At 44.6% G+C, this 14,774-nt stretch overlaps 2 protein-coding genes across 2 annotated transcripts in view; one reads left to right on the forward strand and one right to left on the reverse strand.

Annotated features, from left to right (window-relative positions):
- The window catches only part of gpr39 (G protein-coupled receptor 39), a 129,064-nt gene extending 118,052 nt beyond the window's left edge, over nt 1-11,012 (forward strand). Inside the window, exon 2 of the mRNA XM_085986586.1 lies at nt 10,327-11,012. Coding sequence (XP_085842712.1) covers nt 10,327-10,883 — 557 coding nt within the window. The 3' untranslated portion in view covers nt 10,884-11,012. The remainder of the gene's footprint in view (nt 1-10,326) is intronic.
- The window catches only part of LOC147120529 (ly6/PLAUR domain-containing protein 1), an 87,460-nt gene continuing 83,010 nt past the window's right edge, over nt 10,325-14,774 (reverse strand). Inside the window, exon 3 of the mRNA XM_085986587.1 lies at nt 10,325-11,411. Within this exon, the coding sequence (XP_085842713.1) occupies nt 11,179-11,411 (233 nt within the window). The 3' untranslated portion in view covers nt 10,325-11,178. The remainder of the gene's footprint in view (nt 11,412-14,774) is intronic.

The raw sequence follows: 14,774 nt of genomic DNA on the forward strand, positions 1-14,774 counted from the left end.
ATATCTAAGTTTGCTGATGATACAAAGCTGGATGGGAATGTAAGTTGTGAGGAGGATGCAAGGAGGCTTCAAGGGGATATAGACAGACTAAGTGAGTGGGCAAGAACATGGCAAATGGAATATAACGTGGAGAAATGTGAAGTTATCCACTTTGGTAGAAAAAATAGAAAAGCAGAGTACTTTTTAAATGGTGAGAGATTGGGAAATGTTGGTGTTCAGAGGGACCTGGGTGTCCTTGTACCCGAATCACTGAAGGTACAGCAAGCAATGAGGAAAGCAAATGGTATGTTGGCCTTTATTACAAGAGGATTTGAGTATAAGAGTAAAGACATCTTACTGCAATTATATAGGGCCCTGGTGAGACCACACCTGGAGTATTGTGTACAGTTTTGGTTTCCTTACCTAAGGAAGGATATACTTGCCATAGAGGGAGTGCAACGAAGGTTCACCAGACTGATTCCTGGGATGGGGGAATTGTCCTATGAGGAGAGATTGAGTAGACTAGGCCTATATTCTCTAGAGTTTAGCAGAATGAGAGGTGATCTCATTGAAACATAAACATTTCTTACAGGGCTTGTCATGGTAGATGCAAGGAGGATGTTTCCCGTGGCTGGGGAGTCTAGAACCAGTGGTCACAGTCTCAGAATAAGAGGTTGGCCATTTAGGACTGAGATGAGGAGAAATTTCTTCACTCAGAAGGTGGTGAATCTTTGGAATTCTCTACCCCAGAGGGCTGTGGAGGTTCAGTCGTTGAGTATATTCAAGACAGAGATTGATTGAATTTTGAATATTAAGGGAATCAAGGGATATGGGGATAGTGCAGGAAATTGGAGCTGAGGTAGAAGATCAGCCATGATCTTATTGAATGGCGGAGCAGGCTCAAAGGGCCAAATGGCCTACTCCTGCTCCTATTTCTTATAGGTCCATTTCTGAGTCAGAAGGATATGGTTCAGGACCCACACTAGAACTTGAGCATGTAACATATGCTGATATTTCAGTACATTATTGAGTGTGTGCTGCATTGTTGGAGATGCTGTCCATCAGATCAGGTGCCGTTTGTCCAGGCTGGTGGTGCAGGTGGATGGTAAAGAATTCCTTTTCAAAGAAGACCAGAGTTCACTGAGCGTTCCTGCCCAATATTCCTCCTTCAACCAACATCAAATGGTCAATCATCTCATTGCTGTTTGTGGGACCTTGTGTGTAAAATTGCTGCTGTATTCACCTCCATAAAGTGACTGCATGTCAAGGTAATTCATTGTCATTGCAGCATCTGAGACATTTCTGAGCAATGCTGATTACGAGGTACGCAAATACAAGTTCTTTCTAAAGTTATATTTTATACATGGGAACTGAAGTTATACAGTTAAGATTAAAAACCTCAAATCTGTAGTAATATATTAGGAAAATAAGTTGCAGTTAAAGCTCTTATGCGCATGTCATATAATGACAGTAAGATGAAATTATATCTGTTAGTTCAAATCTGAAAATCGTTTTGGCTTCTAATTTTGTAGTGCCAAAATCACGACAGATTAGAAAATTCAATTCTAGTTATTTTAATTTAACATAAAAAGAAATTTGTTTGAAAGCATGGGTGCTGTTTTGGATAGGTGATTTGATATTATGAACCAATGTTATTTGACAAACTTTAATTAGGGTTTACAGTACTTAATACACACTTATATCATTAATTTTCTGTTTTTCTACTTTTAAATTTCTTGAATTCTTAACATTTTTGAAAATAAAATATTAAATCTAAATAAAAACCGGAGGAGTCCATTTTTAGTTGAAAATCAGAAAATGATATCAGCAATGCTTCTAAAATCCCAGATTCATCAGCAATTTACCTGAAGATCAAGATTGGTCCAGTGGTGTGCAGCAGGGATCGGCGCTGGGTCCAGTGCTGTTTGTAGTGTACCTTAATGATTTAGATATGAATGTAGGAGGTATAATCAGTAAGTTCGCAGATGACACGAAAATTGGTGGAGTGGTAAATAGCGAGGAGGGAAGCCTTAGGCTACAGAACGATATAGACGGGTTGGTCAGATGGGTAGAACAGTGGCAAATGGAATTTAACCCTGAAAAGTGTGATGTGATGCATTTTGGGAGGACTAACAAGGCAAGGGAATACACAATGAATGGTAGGACCCTAGGAAGGACAAAGGATCAGAGGGACCTTGGTGTGCATGTACATAGATCCCTGAAGACAGCAGGACAGGTAGATAAGGTGGTTAAGAAGGCATATGGGAAACCTGCCTTCATTAGCCGAGGCATAGAATATAAGAGCAGGGAGGTTATGACGGAGCTGTACAAAATGCTAGTTAGGCCACAGCTGGAATACGGTGTGCAGTTCTGGCCGCCACACTATAGGAACGATGTATTTGCATTGGAGAGGGTGCAGAGGAGATTCACCAGGATGTTACCTGAGCTGGAGCGTTTCAGCTATGAAGAGAGACTGGACAGGCTGGGGTTGTTTTCCTTTGAGCAGAGAAGGCTGAGTGGGGACCTGATTGAGGTGTACAAAATTATGAGGGGCATAGATAGGGTAGATAGAAAGGAACTTTTCCCCTTAGTAAAGGGGTCAATAACCAATGGGCATAGTTTCAAGGTAATGGGCAGGAGGTTTAGAGGGGATTTGAGGAAAAACTTTTTCACCCAGAGGGTGGTTGGAATCTGGAACTCACTGCCTGAAAGGGTGGTAGAGGCAGGAACCCTCACAACATTCAAGAAGCATTTAGACGAGCACTTGAAACGCCATAGCATACAAGGCTACGGACCAAGTGCTGAAAAATGGGATTCGAATAGACAGGGCTTGATGGCCAGCGGGGACACGGTGGGCCGAAGGGCCTCTTTCTGTGCTGCATAACTCTATGAAATTATTAATAAATAGCAATGCAACAGTTTAATTGAAGAACAGTGTGAACTTACTCAATGCATTCCTAGAAGAGGGGTGGCAGTGTGAACTTACTGTTTGTTTCAGATCAAGACAGAAAGAATTTGCTAGCATTTAGATGCCTCAGAGACATGGACCATGTACAGCAGGAACCTCAAAGCACTGGAGAGGTACCACCAACGCTGCCTCCGCAAGATCCTGCAAATCCATTGGCAGGATAGGCGCACCAACATCAGTGTTCATGCTCAGGCCAACATCTCCAGCATCGAAGCTCTGACCACGCTCGATCAGCTCCAATGGACGGGTCACATTGTCTGCATGCCCGATACGAGACTCCCAAAACAAGCACTGTACTCGGAGCTCTGACACGGCAAGAGAGCCCCAGGTGGGCAGAGGAAACGCTTCAAGGACACCCTCAAAGCCTCCTTGAAAAAGTGTAACATCCCCACCGACACCTGGGAATCCCTGGCCCAAGACCGCACAAAGTGACGGAGAAGCATTCGGGAAGGCGCCGAACACCTCGAGTCTCTTCGCCGGGAGCAGGCGGAAGCCAAGCGCAGGCAGCGCAAGGAGCGCACGTCAACCCAAGCACCCCACCCACCCACCCCTTCAACCAGTGTCTGCCCCACCTGTGACAGAGACTGTAGGTCCCGCAATGGACTCATCAGTCACCTGCGAACTCATTTTTAATGTGGAAGCAAGTCATCCTCGGTTCCGAGGGGCTGCCTAAGCTGAAGCACCTTATCATGTCCTGAGGGTTTCCCAAAGTGCTTTGTAACCAATCGAGTGCAGACACTGCTATTATATAGACAAACAACTAATTTGCATGCAGTTAGATCTCACAAACAGATAATTAGCTTTTGGTGGTGTTGGCTGAAGGATCTTTTATGTTCCCCTGAGCAAGCAGACTGGCCCTTGATTTGTTGAGTTATCGGAATGACAGCAACCCCAACAATACAACACTCTCTCAGTACTGCAGTGAAGTTTCAGCCTTTGTGCTCAGGTTTGCAGTGGGGCGTTTGAATCCACAGCTTGACTCAAAAGGCCACAGAAGCGAGGTGACACTGTTACCAGCTGAGCCAAATTGGTGCTCAGTGATTGCTTTTACCATAATTTGAAGCTCTTCCTTTTACAACCTCTTACTGCCACCCCCATGAGCTTTCAGCAGGGAGATTAACTGAACAGAACTCACACCCATCTTCTATTCCATTGTTCACCCTGTAGGAGGCGGATCAAGGCAAACACAGTCAGTTGCATCTAGTACGATAGCAAAATACTGCAGATGTTGGAAATCCGAAATAACAACAGAAAATGCTGGAAAAACTCAGCAAGTCAGGCAACATCCGTGGAGAGAAATTTGAGTTGACGTTTCGGGTTTGACCCTTCTTCAAAACTGGAGAGAAAAGGAACTAGATCGAAGGCAGGGCTGCGATCGGACAAAAGAATTAAAGAACCAAAAGAAGTAAAAGAGATTAGAAGCTAGACGAGATGGTAATAGGCTGTGATTAGGTGTAAAGTGTACTGGCAGGGCAAAAGATAGCTGCCAGGTGTGAGAGAGAAACAAAAGGAAAGGGGGGGGGGGGAAAGGAAAGGAGTGGAAAAATATAAGTGAAAATGAAATAGGGGCCGAGGTTATGATCTGAAATTGTTGAACTCGATATTGAGACCGGAAGGCTGCAGACTGCCTAATCGGAAGATGAGGTGCTGTTCCTCGAGTTTACGTTGAGCTTCCGTGGAACAGTACAAGAGGCCAAGGACGGTGAGGTCCGAGTGGGAATGGAGCGGTGAATTGAAATGACAGGCGACCGGAAGCTCGGGGTCACCCTTACGGACTGAACGGAGGTGTTCCGCAAAGCGGTCACCCAATCTGCGTTTGGTCTCCCCAATGTAGAGGAGACCGCATCGTGAGCAGTGAATACAGTATACTAGATTGCGAGAAGTACAAGTAAATCGCTGTTTCACCTGGAAGGGGTGTTTGGGGCCCTGGACAGTGGGAAGGGGGGAGGTATAGGGGCAGGTGTTACGTCTCCTCCGCTTGCACGGGAAGGTGCCAGGCGAAGGGGAAGGGCTGTTTGGGGTGATAGAGGAGTGGACTAGGGTGTCTCGGAGAGAGCGGTCCCTGCGGAATGCTGAAAGGGGAGGGGAGGGGAAGATACGTTTGGTGGTGGGATCACTTTGGAGGTAGCGGAAATGCCGGAGGATGATCCGTTGAATGTGGAGGCTGGTGGGGTGAAAGGTGAGGACAAGGGGAACCCTATCGTGGTTCCGGGAGGGAGGGGCAGGGGTGAGGGCAGAGGTGCGGGAGATAGAACTGACACGGTCGAGGGCAGTGTCAACCACGGTAGAGGGGAATCCTCGGTTGCGGAAAAAGGAAGACATGTCTGAAGCACTGGTGTGGAAGGTGGCATCGTCGGAGCAGATACGGCGGAGGCGGAGAAACTGGGAGAATGGAATAGAGTCCTTACAGGAAGCGGGGTGGGAGGAAGTGTAGTCCAGGTAGCTGTGGGAGTCAGTGGGCTTGTAGTAAATATTGGTCGATAACCTATCCCCAGAGATGGAGATGGAGAAGTCGAGGAAGGGAAGGGAAGAGTCAGAGATGGACCATGTGAAGGTGAGGGAAGGGTGGAAATTGGAGGCAAAGTGAATGAAATTGTCAAGTTCGGGGCGAGAGCAGGAAACGGCACCGATACAGTCATCAATGTATCGGAAAAAGAGGTGAGGGAGGGGACCCGAGTAGGACTGGAACAAAGATTGTTCCACATAGCCCACGAAAAGGCAGGCATAGCTAGGACCCATGCGGGTACCCATGGCAACACCTTTGATTTGGAGGAAATGAGTGGAGTTAAAGGAGAAGTTGTTCAATGTGAGAACAAGTTCAGCCAGGCGGAGCGATGCGGTCTCCTCTACATTGGGGAGACCAAACGCAGATTGGGTGACCGCTTTGCGGAACACCTCCGTTCAGTCCGTAAGGGTGACCCCGAGCTTCCGGTCGCCTGTCATTTCAATTCACCGCTCCATTCCCACTCGGACCTCACCGTCCTTGGCCTCTTGTACTGTTCCACGGAAGCTCAACGTAAACTCGAGGAACAGCACCTCATCTTCCGATTAGGCAGTCTGCAGCCTTCCGGTCTCAATATCGAGTTCAACAATTTCAGATCATAACCTCGGCCCCTATTTCATTTTCACTTATATTTTTCCACTCCTTTCCTTTCCCCCCCCCCCTTTCCTTTTGTTTCTCTCTCACACCTGGCAGCTATCTTTTGCCCTGCCAGTACACTTTACACCTAATCACAGCCTATTACCATCTCGTCTAGCTTCTAATCTCTTTTACTTCTTTTGGTTCTTTAATTCTTTTGTCCGATCGCAGCCCTGCCTTCGATCTAGTTCCTTTTCTCTCCAGTTTTGAAGAAGGGTCAAACCCGAAACGTCAACTCAAATTTCTCTCCACGGATGTTGCCTGACTTGCTGAGTTTTTCCAGCATTTTCTGTTGTTATGTCAGTTGCATCTAATTGGGCTTCCTCAGGGAGAAGGAAAGCCATGAGCACTGTGCAGCCTTCTTTACCAGCAGTTAGGGTGAAGCTCAATAAGCCACATTGGTTTACTGGCTTCCATTTATACTGAACTCTAATCACATAAATGTGAAGAAAGCACTTAGTGCTTTATTATCAGTCTATGCTACTTAACTTTAAAAAGCTTCAAATCATTACTTTTTCTTTCTTCCTTCACTTTACTGTACTTTAGTTTTCAATGTAATTATGTGTGGAGCTTGTAAAATCCATCTGTCAAGATGAAAACAAATGATAATTTTTAACAGATCTTTGTATGAAGCATATATTTGCATTTGTCTTGATTAAAACTTCATACTAAAACGTTTGCCATCAACAACTTGGTATAACTATCAGAATATTCAAAGATTCATTTTCTTTCTTTTTCTGTTACTAAGATGATTCTGGGGTTTTCTCTTTTTAATAACAAAATAAAATTATGATTATTATATCTATGGAATCAAGAAGGGTATCACAAATTTAATTAAATCAATAATTATCTTAGCTCCCATTCCTTTAATGATTGTATGCCAACCAGATCAAATTTAACAATATGGCAAGTTTTGAAGGGTCTGTGAATTAGCACATTATATGGCAGTGTCCTATGAAATAGTACTTCCACATCTCTCCTCTGTTATTTGAACTACTTTAGGTAAAACCATTATAACAGTATAATAGCAAATTGAACCAATGAACAAATTGGAGTAATTCATTCTATTTTGAATAAATATATACAGGTTTAAGGTAAAACATTTAATTAATTGATGTACAATCCTATTTTACTAACAGGCAAAATTATAATAAACTGATACTATCATACTTTTGCTGGCATGCTACTGGTTGTAATTAATAAGTGTGAATGATTCACTGGCCTGTCAATGAGTTGGATTTCTCATTCAGTGCAGTGAATTAGAACCAGTAACATACTATTAAGGGAGCGACAGCCTAGATTTATTATTGTGGTATTCTTATTACCTTTTATTGTTTCTGTTAGCTCTTTTGTATCTCTGTAATTGAATTAATTTAGCAGTTTTAAATATTTTTCCAAGTCTTAATGTATAAAATGCTGCTCCTGTGAAGCTGCTATGGAGATGTTATCAAAGCCAATAGAAGTGTTAAAATCAGCTTTTGAACATGTTACACAGTATAATAACTGCCTCAGGCAGATATTGTTCATCAGCACTGGAGGTAATTATACCATTCCTGAGCAATGATAGTAATACTACAGTACAGGTACCAGCTATTTAGAAACATAGAAGATAGGAGCAGGAGTAGGCCATTCAGCCCCTCGAGCCTGATCCGCCATTTAATGAGATCATGGCTGATCATCCAAATTCAGTACCCTGTCCCTGCTTTCTCCCCACATCCCTTGATCCCTTTAGCCTTAAGAAATATATCTAACTCCTTCTTGAATATATTTAATGAATTGGCCTCAACTGCCTTCTGTGGTAGAGAATTCCACAGGTTCGCCACTCTCTGGGTGAAGAAATTCCTCCTATCTCAGTCCTAAATGGCTTACCCCTTATCCTTAGACTGTGACCCCTGGTTCTGGACTCCCCCGCCATTGGGAACATCCTTCCTGCATCTAGTCTGTCTAGTCCTGTTAGAATTTTATAAGTTTCAATGAGATCCCCTCTCATTCTTCTAAACTCTAGTGAATACAAGCCTAATCGACCCAATATCTCTTCATACGTCATTCCTGCCATCCCAGGTATCATTCTGGTGAATCTTCGCTGCACTCCCTCCATGGCAAGAACATCCTTCCTCAGATAAGGCGACCAAAACTGCACACAATACTCAAGGTGTGATCTCACCAAGGCCCTGTACAACTGCAGCAACAAATCCTTGCTCCTGTACTCGAATCCTCTCGCTATGAAGGCCAACATACCATTTGCCTTATTAACCGCCTGCTGCACCTGCATGCTTACCTTCAGCGACTGGTGCACAAGGACACCCAGGTCTCATTGCTCTTCCCCTTTTCCCAGTCTATTGCCATTCAGACAATAATCTGCCTTCCTGTTTTTGCCACCAAAGTGGATAATCTCGCATTTATCCACATTATACTGCATCTGCCATGCATCTGCCCAATCACCCAACCTGTCCAAATCATACTGGAGTTTCTCTGCATCCTCCTCACAGCACACACGCCCACCCAGCTTTGTGTCATCTGCAAACTTGGAGATATTACATCTAGGTCCCTCGTCTAGATCATTAATATATATTGTGAATAGCTGGGGTCCTAGCACCGATCCCTGCGGTACCCCACTAGTCACTGCCTGCCACTCGGAAAAAGTCCCGTTAATAAACTGGAACTATTTTACAAAAGTAGGAAAGTTATTTCTTTTATCTCAGCTCAGTATTAAATCCACTCTTGTATAAGTTATTTCACAGGTAAGGTGACAATGTGGCAGAGCCACTGAGAGACTCTGAACAAGTGTACATAATTCCTTTTAACGATGTGTTAGCTACGGACTAAATCTGTACCATTGTATATACTGTTTGCATGTACAGGGCGCGGGCCCTTTAAGAGCGCGGGCAAACGTGATGACTTCATGCCGCCGATCACGTGATTACCCTAAACGCGGGAAGAATGTGATGATGTCATGACGTCATCCACGGGACCGCCCAGGCAGTCCTCGTGGAGACTCCAGTGAGTTAAGACCTGTATCCAGGGTTCTCTGGCATCAATCTGTTTAAACTCATTAGTTTGACATTAAAAATCTTTTTGATTGATGGCCTGCGTCAAACTCAATCTCTGGATAGGAATTTGACCATTCCTACAACAAGATAATTTATGAATAGGTTATGGTCAACTTTGTGAATAAAATTATCAATTTTACAATGTGTTACAGTATATATTTTGTTAAATACGATCAGTAAGGAGAATTAGATGGTGCAGTGGGCTTGCACACTGTCCTTTGACCTCTGCTATCTGGATTTGAATCCAAATCAATTTATGGAATGAATGTCTGCTCACTCTGGTAGCTGTGAAGACTCAAAGTGAAAGGCGTATTACTACGGAAGAGTTAATATAACCTTCTTCTACACCTGGCTTATTTTCCCTAACCTGGAATGTTTCATTCCCTAGCATTGACATCCCTCACTTTCAGCAAAACTAAACGTAAGTTTGAAATGGAAAACAGGCCATGAGGAAATGTCACTGCTTCGTTCTTAAATCTCATGTAGAGAAGCATGATTTGCCTGCACAGGCAGCTTGCCAATTCAATGTAAGTGAAGACTGACTGCCAAATGGTTTGGGTCTCTCATCCCTGACATCAGGTGGATGTTGCGATTGCTCGAACCACTGCCTGCCTGATATACACTGAAGACAAAAATTGGGCCTGTGTGTGATAAACTAAAATATTTATACACCTAATGAACCAAAAACTTTATAGTATAAAGGAAAAATTAAGCTGACAGTATATCCTAAACTGACTATTGTTACTAGCTTATTCTATTCATTCAATTGTTTCATTTGTTGCTATAATGGCAAGCTGATAACATAACTGAAATTAGTATTCCCCATCTCAATAAAGCACATCAATAATATTAAAACTGTGTTCCACATTAGAGTTCACATAAGAGTTTGTTCTAGCTGATATTTATTCACATCACTCTCTTAATACGTCAGTTTTGTTCTTTAAGTACACAATACAGAGAAACAGGAGTGAAATATATAATTAGCATGTATCGGCAATGCAAGTATTTCCCATGCATTCTCCGTTGCACCTTTTCAGAGCCTATGTACAACTTATGAAACTACACTTTCGGCAGTCTAACTTTAGGAAAGTAGGTCAGTGTTTAAATGGCTTGTTTGAAAGTATGCTCCATGAAGGTAGGTGCTACTGAAAGATTTTTGCAGAAATAATTATTTTCCTTTCTTTCTACAGTGCTCATTGTGGTTACCCTGGCTGTGTGTTGGACCCCATTGCAAATTCGCCGTATCATGGCCGCATCCAAAGCAAAGTCAAAATGGACAACGGCATATTTCAGAGTTTATGTAACCCTAATGCCTATCTCAGATACTTTCTTTTATCTCAGCTCAGTATTAAATCCACTCTTGTATAATCTGTCCTCTAAGCAGTTCAGGATGGTTTTCATGCAGCTCCTGCGATGTAAACTCTCTATAGAGCACGTCAACATGCAGACACTAAGGAGAATCCAGGCCAACCCCAAGGGCAGCACCGTTCACTCCACAAGTTCATTGCTCCATGCCTCACGCAAACACACCTATCCACGCTGGAAAACCGACAAGAAACTTTCAAGTACTGTGGTGAAGGACACGGTCGTTGAGTTTGAACCATCTTCGCATCAAAACTGTGAGCCCCGAACAACAGAGCCAGACTCTGAGTTGACAGAATTAAATCCTAGCTTGTCGTCACCAGAAATAACCTCTGAGCTACATCTAATACAGCAACCAAATGGAGTCAATGAAACTGAGATATGAAGCTTTTATAAAACATAAATATATCAAACAAAAACCACAGAGAAGATTTTCAAAGTGCTGTTAGTGTTTCTTCCAAAAGTCATCTTTACAATACCATGTAAAATTTCAATAAAGCAACAAAAATGGCAATTGTCTGTGTTAAGAATATGGTCTGTTAATGTTCTTAGATGGTCATTGTCAGTTATTAGTGAAGCAAGCTGTTATACAACAGCACATGAAATGTTAGCAGCAAAGCAAGGTGGGAAATTTCAGCACTCCTACACCAGTAATGATTCTTGCCAAAGTTTCTTTGAGTTTATGTTAGAAGTGCTGATGTGAGTATTCCAACAGCGGCTAAGAGTTTTAGGCTTGCTCTTGAAGACATTGCTGAGTTTCCTCTCCTCCTGGGACGGGGTCCATTGCAGAGTGGAGTGTTACAACAGCTGATGCACACAGATCCCACCTTTCCTGGAGAACAAAATGACTGATAACCTGCAGACGTAATGAGGCAAGATGTAGAAGCAGCGCAAGACTTCCGATACATAACTCCTGCAAATAGAAGAAGAGTAATGTAAGATGGGTTTCAGTTTTATTCAGCTGTACTGTGCATTCTATCATTTGCTCCCTCTAGTACAAAGACAAAGATAAAATGGGACCAAAAATCTTTGGCCCTTCTGCCATACTCCTGCTGTAACTCAGCGGGAATATGGCGAATGGGCTGGGAAATAGGTTAGAACCTGGCCTTCAATGGGAGTTCTTGCAAGGCCTAGTAAGTGGTGGAGCCTCCTCCCGCCCCTTACAAGGTTATTGAGATAGAGGAGTGAGGCTCGGGATGAGGTCTCTCTACCTTGACCTCTCAGAGGCCTTACGTATCTTTGTAAACTGGTACACCAAGTAAAAAAAAGCATTCCAACCTCTTCCCTGGCAGAGGTGAGGTCTGGATTGTGCCCTGGACCTGGAAGAGGTATTAAATTTGAAGGGGAATGTTCAGCCCACTTATAAATGGGACCAATGGGGTAAACGCAGGCATCTTTCTGGGGAGGAGGGGCGGAGGGGAGGAGGGTTGCCCCCCCCCCCTCCCCCGGCTTCACTGAACTTTCTGGCCTATGGGGGAAGATGGATATCGAAGATGTACCCTTCATGGTGTTGGCATCTGCTGCTTTTATGTAGATTAGGTGAGCACCCTCTGACCCCTCATACTCAAGCCTAGTCAGCAGCATGAGTCAGCAACAGATACAATCCCTGTGAATTTTCAGCCTCAGTGTTTAACATTGCTATCTTAATCTTTAGTTTTACATGTATTCTTTATATTTGCAATTTTAAAAGAAGTACAGTTTCAAATACATGTTTTACACAGTGGAACTGTTTGATGACATCATCAAATTATGGATTTAAACAACAGTAGAGATATGGGAAAACATGTTAAAAATTAACTCGGCAATCTTCAGATCTTTGTCATTTAATTGACCAGCCTCTGGAGCTGGTTTCCATCAAAACTCATGGCAAGATTTTCAACTTTATTGCTGCAAAACTGTGATGATACTGGAGACTGCTACCTGTAGAGTGGAACGTTCAGTGGCCAGACTTTGGCTGTTTTTAAGGCCTTCTCTAACTGCTCCTTCACCTTTAAAGATATATGCACTTCTGGTGAAGTTACAGCAGTGGTGTGGGAGCAGCTCCGAGGAAATTCCCAGCCCTAAAGTACATAGAAATGCAACAATGGATTTGGAAATTATTAAAGGAAAATTGGAGTGCTGAAAAGATCAGATTTATTGGCCTAGAAATTCACTGGCCTTAGCGCCGCTTTTGAGGCGCTAGAGGGCCTAGCGCCGAAGTTATGGCCAGTTTAGAAATTGACAGGGGCCCTAAATCGGCGTTAGGCCGGTAGCGCTGCGCCGGCACCGATGACGTCATCGGTGTGCGCAGCGTCCCGGTTGCCATGGTAACCCGCCCGAACTCGGAAATTGAGTTGCGGCCGCCTCGCCCGTGGCAGCCGCAAGCAACGTTCTGGCAGAGGTGCCTTACAGAACTTTGCGCCGGCGCATTAAAGGCCCCGCGGCGGCCGGCCGCTTTCCTGCCGGCCGCCTGGCCGTAGCTCCCTCCCCGGACTTCCCCCCCCCCCCACCCCCCCGGAACAGAAGCAAGCCCGGCACTTGTCCGAGGTGCCGGGCTCATTTTTAAAAAGATTATCGCGGGCCGCGGCCGGGTGCAGGCAGCTCCTCCTTAACGGAAGGAGGAGGCCTGCACTTCCCGAGCCTGCCGCACCACAGCGGGCGCCGCAGCGCCGGAATAGCGCCGCAATGCGGCGCATGGCGCCAGTTTTGAGGCGCTGAGACCCCTCAGTAGCGCCGGCAGCCGTTTGGGCGCGGCGCTACTGAATTTTTGGCGCGCGCAGGGGGACTTAGCGCCGGCACTAACTTCCGGCGCTAAAGCCCTCGCTGCGCCAAAACCGAATTTCTAGGCCAATGGGGGATCTGTAGAATGCTTTCCCCAAGATTTTTTTTATTTTTAACACTTTACTTGATACATTATAAAGGAACATTTGGAGACTGCATTCCAACCAAAATTTATCTTGGAAAGGCTGTAGATGTTTTAAATAGATAAATGTGTGGACGTCAGTACAGCATTGTAGGGTCCAGTTCCTTTCTTTGGGTAGGTAACACCAGATATGATGTTAATTTGTGAACTGAAACTTTTTACAAAATAGATTTATGATAATCTCAATTGGCAATACATTCTACCTTCAAAAGGCAAACCTGTCTCACTATCACATCTGTCCCTATCCTGAACCGCATGGCAGTCAAGAGGCAGATGGAGAATTACATGCTTCGGGAATACACTGGCCCCGATAATAACAGTTAGGTGGGAAGTGGGGGCAGGGAGGTTGAGCAACCGGGACACCCAGAAGTACGAATTTATCAGGAGGTCCTGCTAAAGTTAACGGCAAGACCCGCTGGTTGTCGAGTGCGTAAGCCTGCAGCTCCAGGCCACAGCTGGGGACTTTGCCATTGTGGGGTGGCGGGGGGGGGGGGGGGGCGGTTGGTGGTGGGATCTCGGATGGTCAGGGGGTTGGTCGGACGATCGGGGGTGGGTTAGAACAGTCGGTGGGCGGGGCGGGTTGGTTGGGGGGTTGGACTGTCGGAGGTAGCGGGGGGGGGTAGCCGGACAGTAGTGCGGGGACCAGACAGTCAGGAGGTGAGATTTACAGATTTTCTTGTTGGGCCGTGGTGGTGGGGGGTGGGGGGGCGGTGTTGGGGGGGGGGCGCGGCAGGAGAACACTTGGTCCACAAGCAGTGCTGTAAAGGCACTTACCTGTTCCATCTGGCCCTTCACGTCTCCTTTCAGCTGCCGGGTTTCCCAAGGCCCGGGAAACCCAGCCTGCAGGTATTAAAAATAAAAGTAATGTTAAAATGGAGGCACGCAGCCTCCTTAAAATATTTTAAGGACCAGCCCCTTTCCAGAGATGATTGGTCGCCCTCGACTCATCTCCACTAAAACCGGAAGTGGGTAGGTTAAAGGCATGTTGCCCATTTAAACATTTTTGACCCCACCCGCCCCCACTAATTGAACTATGTTAAACAAATAACTCTTAATTTTTAGCAGCTTTAAGAGGAATAGGGGTGAGTGAATATCACAAACAAAATTGAGTTCTGATGAAGGGTCACACTCAAATGTTTACCTTTCTTTCTCTTTTACTAGTTGATCAATGGACTGTGAATTACAAATGTTAACTATTTTTAAAACCTGAGAACAAGTAGTTAGAAATTATTGTTGATGATATTAGCAAATTCTTAAAATATTTCTATGGCACTCCTTTATCTGCTAATTTAACAAAGCCTTTAATCCATGTAAAATAAATGCCCAATCTGCATGGTTGATAGGCAGAAGTCCTGCCCTCCGACTGATCCGATT

Source organism: Somniosus microcephalus, chromosome 4 (assembly GCF_052327205.1).
Source record: "Somniosus microcephalus isolate GS21.2 chromosome 4, FLI_Smic_1.0, whole genome shotgun sequence".
Classification (NCBI taxonomy): Eukaryota; Metazoa; Chordata; class Chondrichthyes; order Squaliformes; family Somniosidae; genus Somniosus; species Somniosus microcephalus.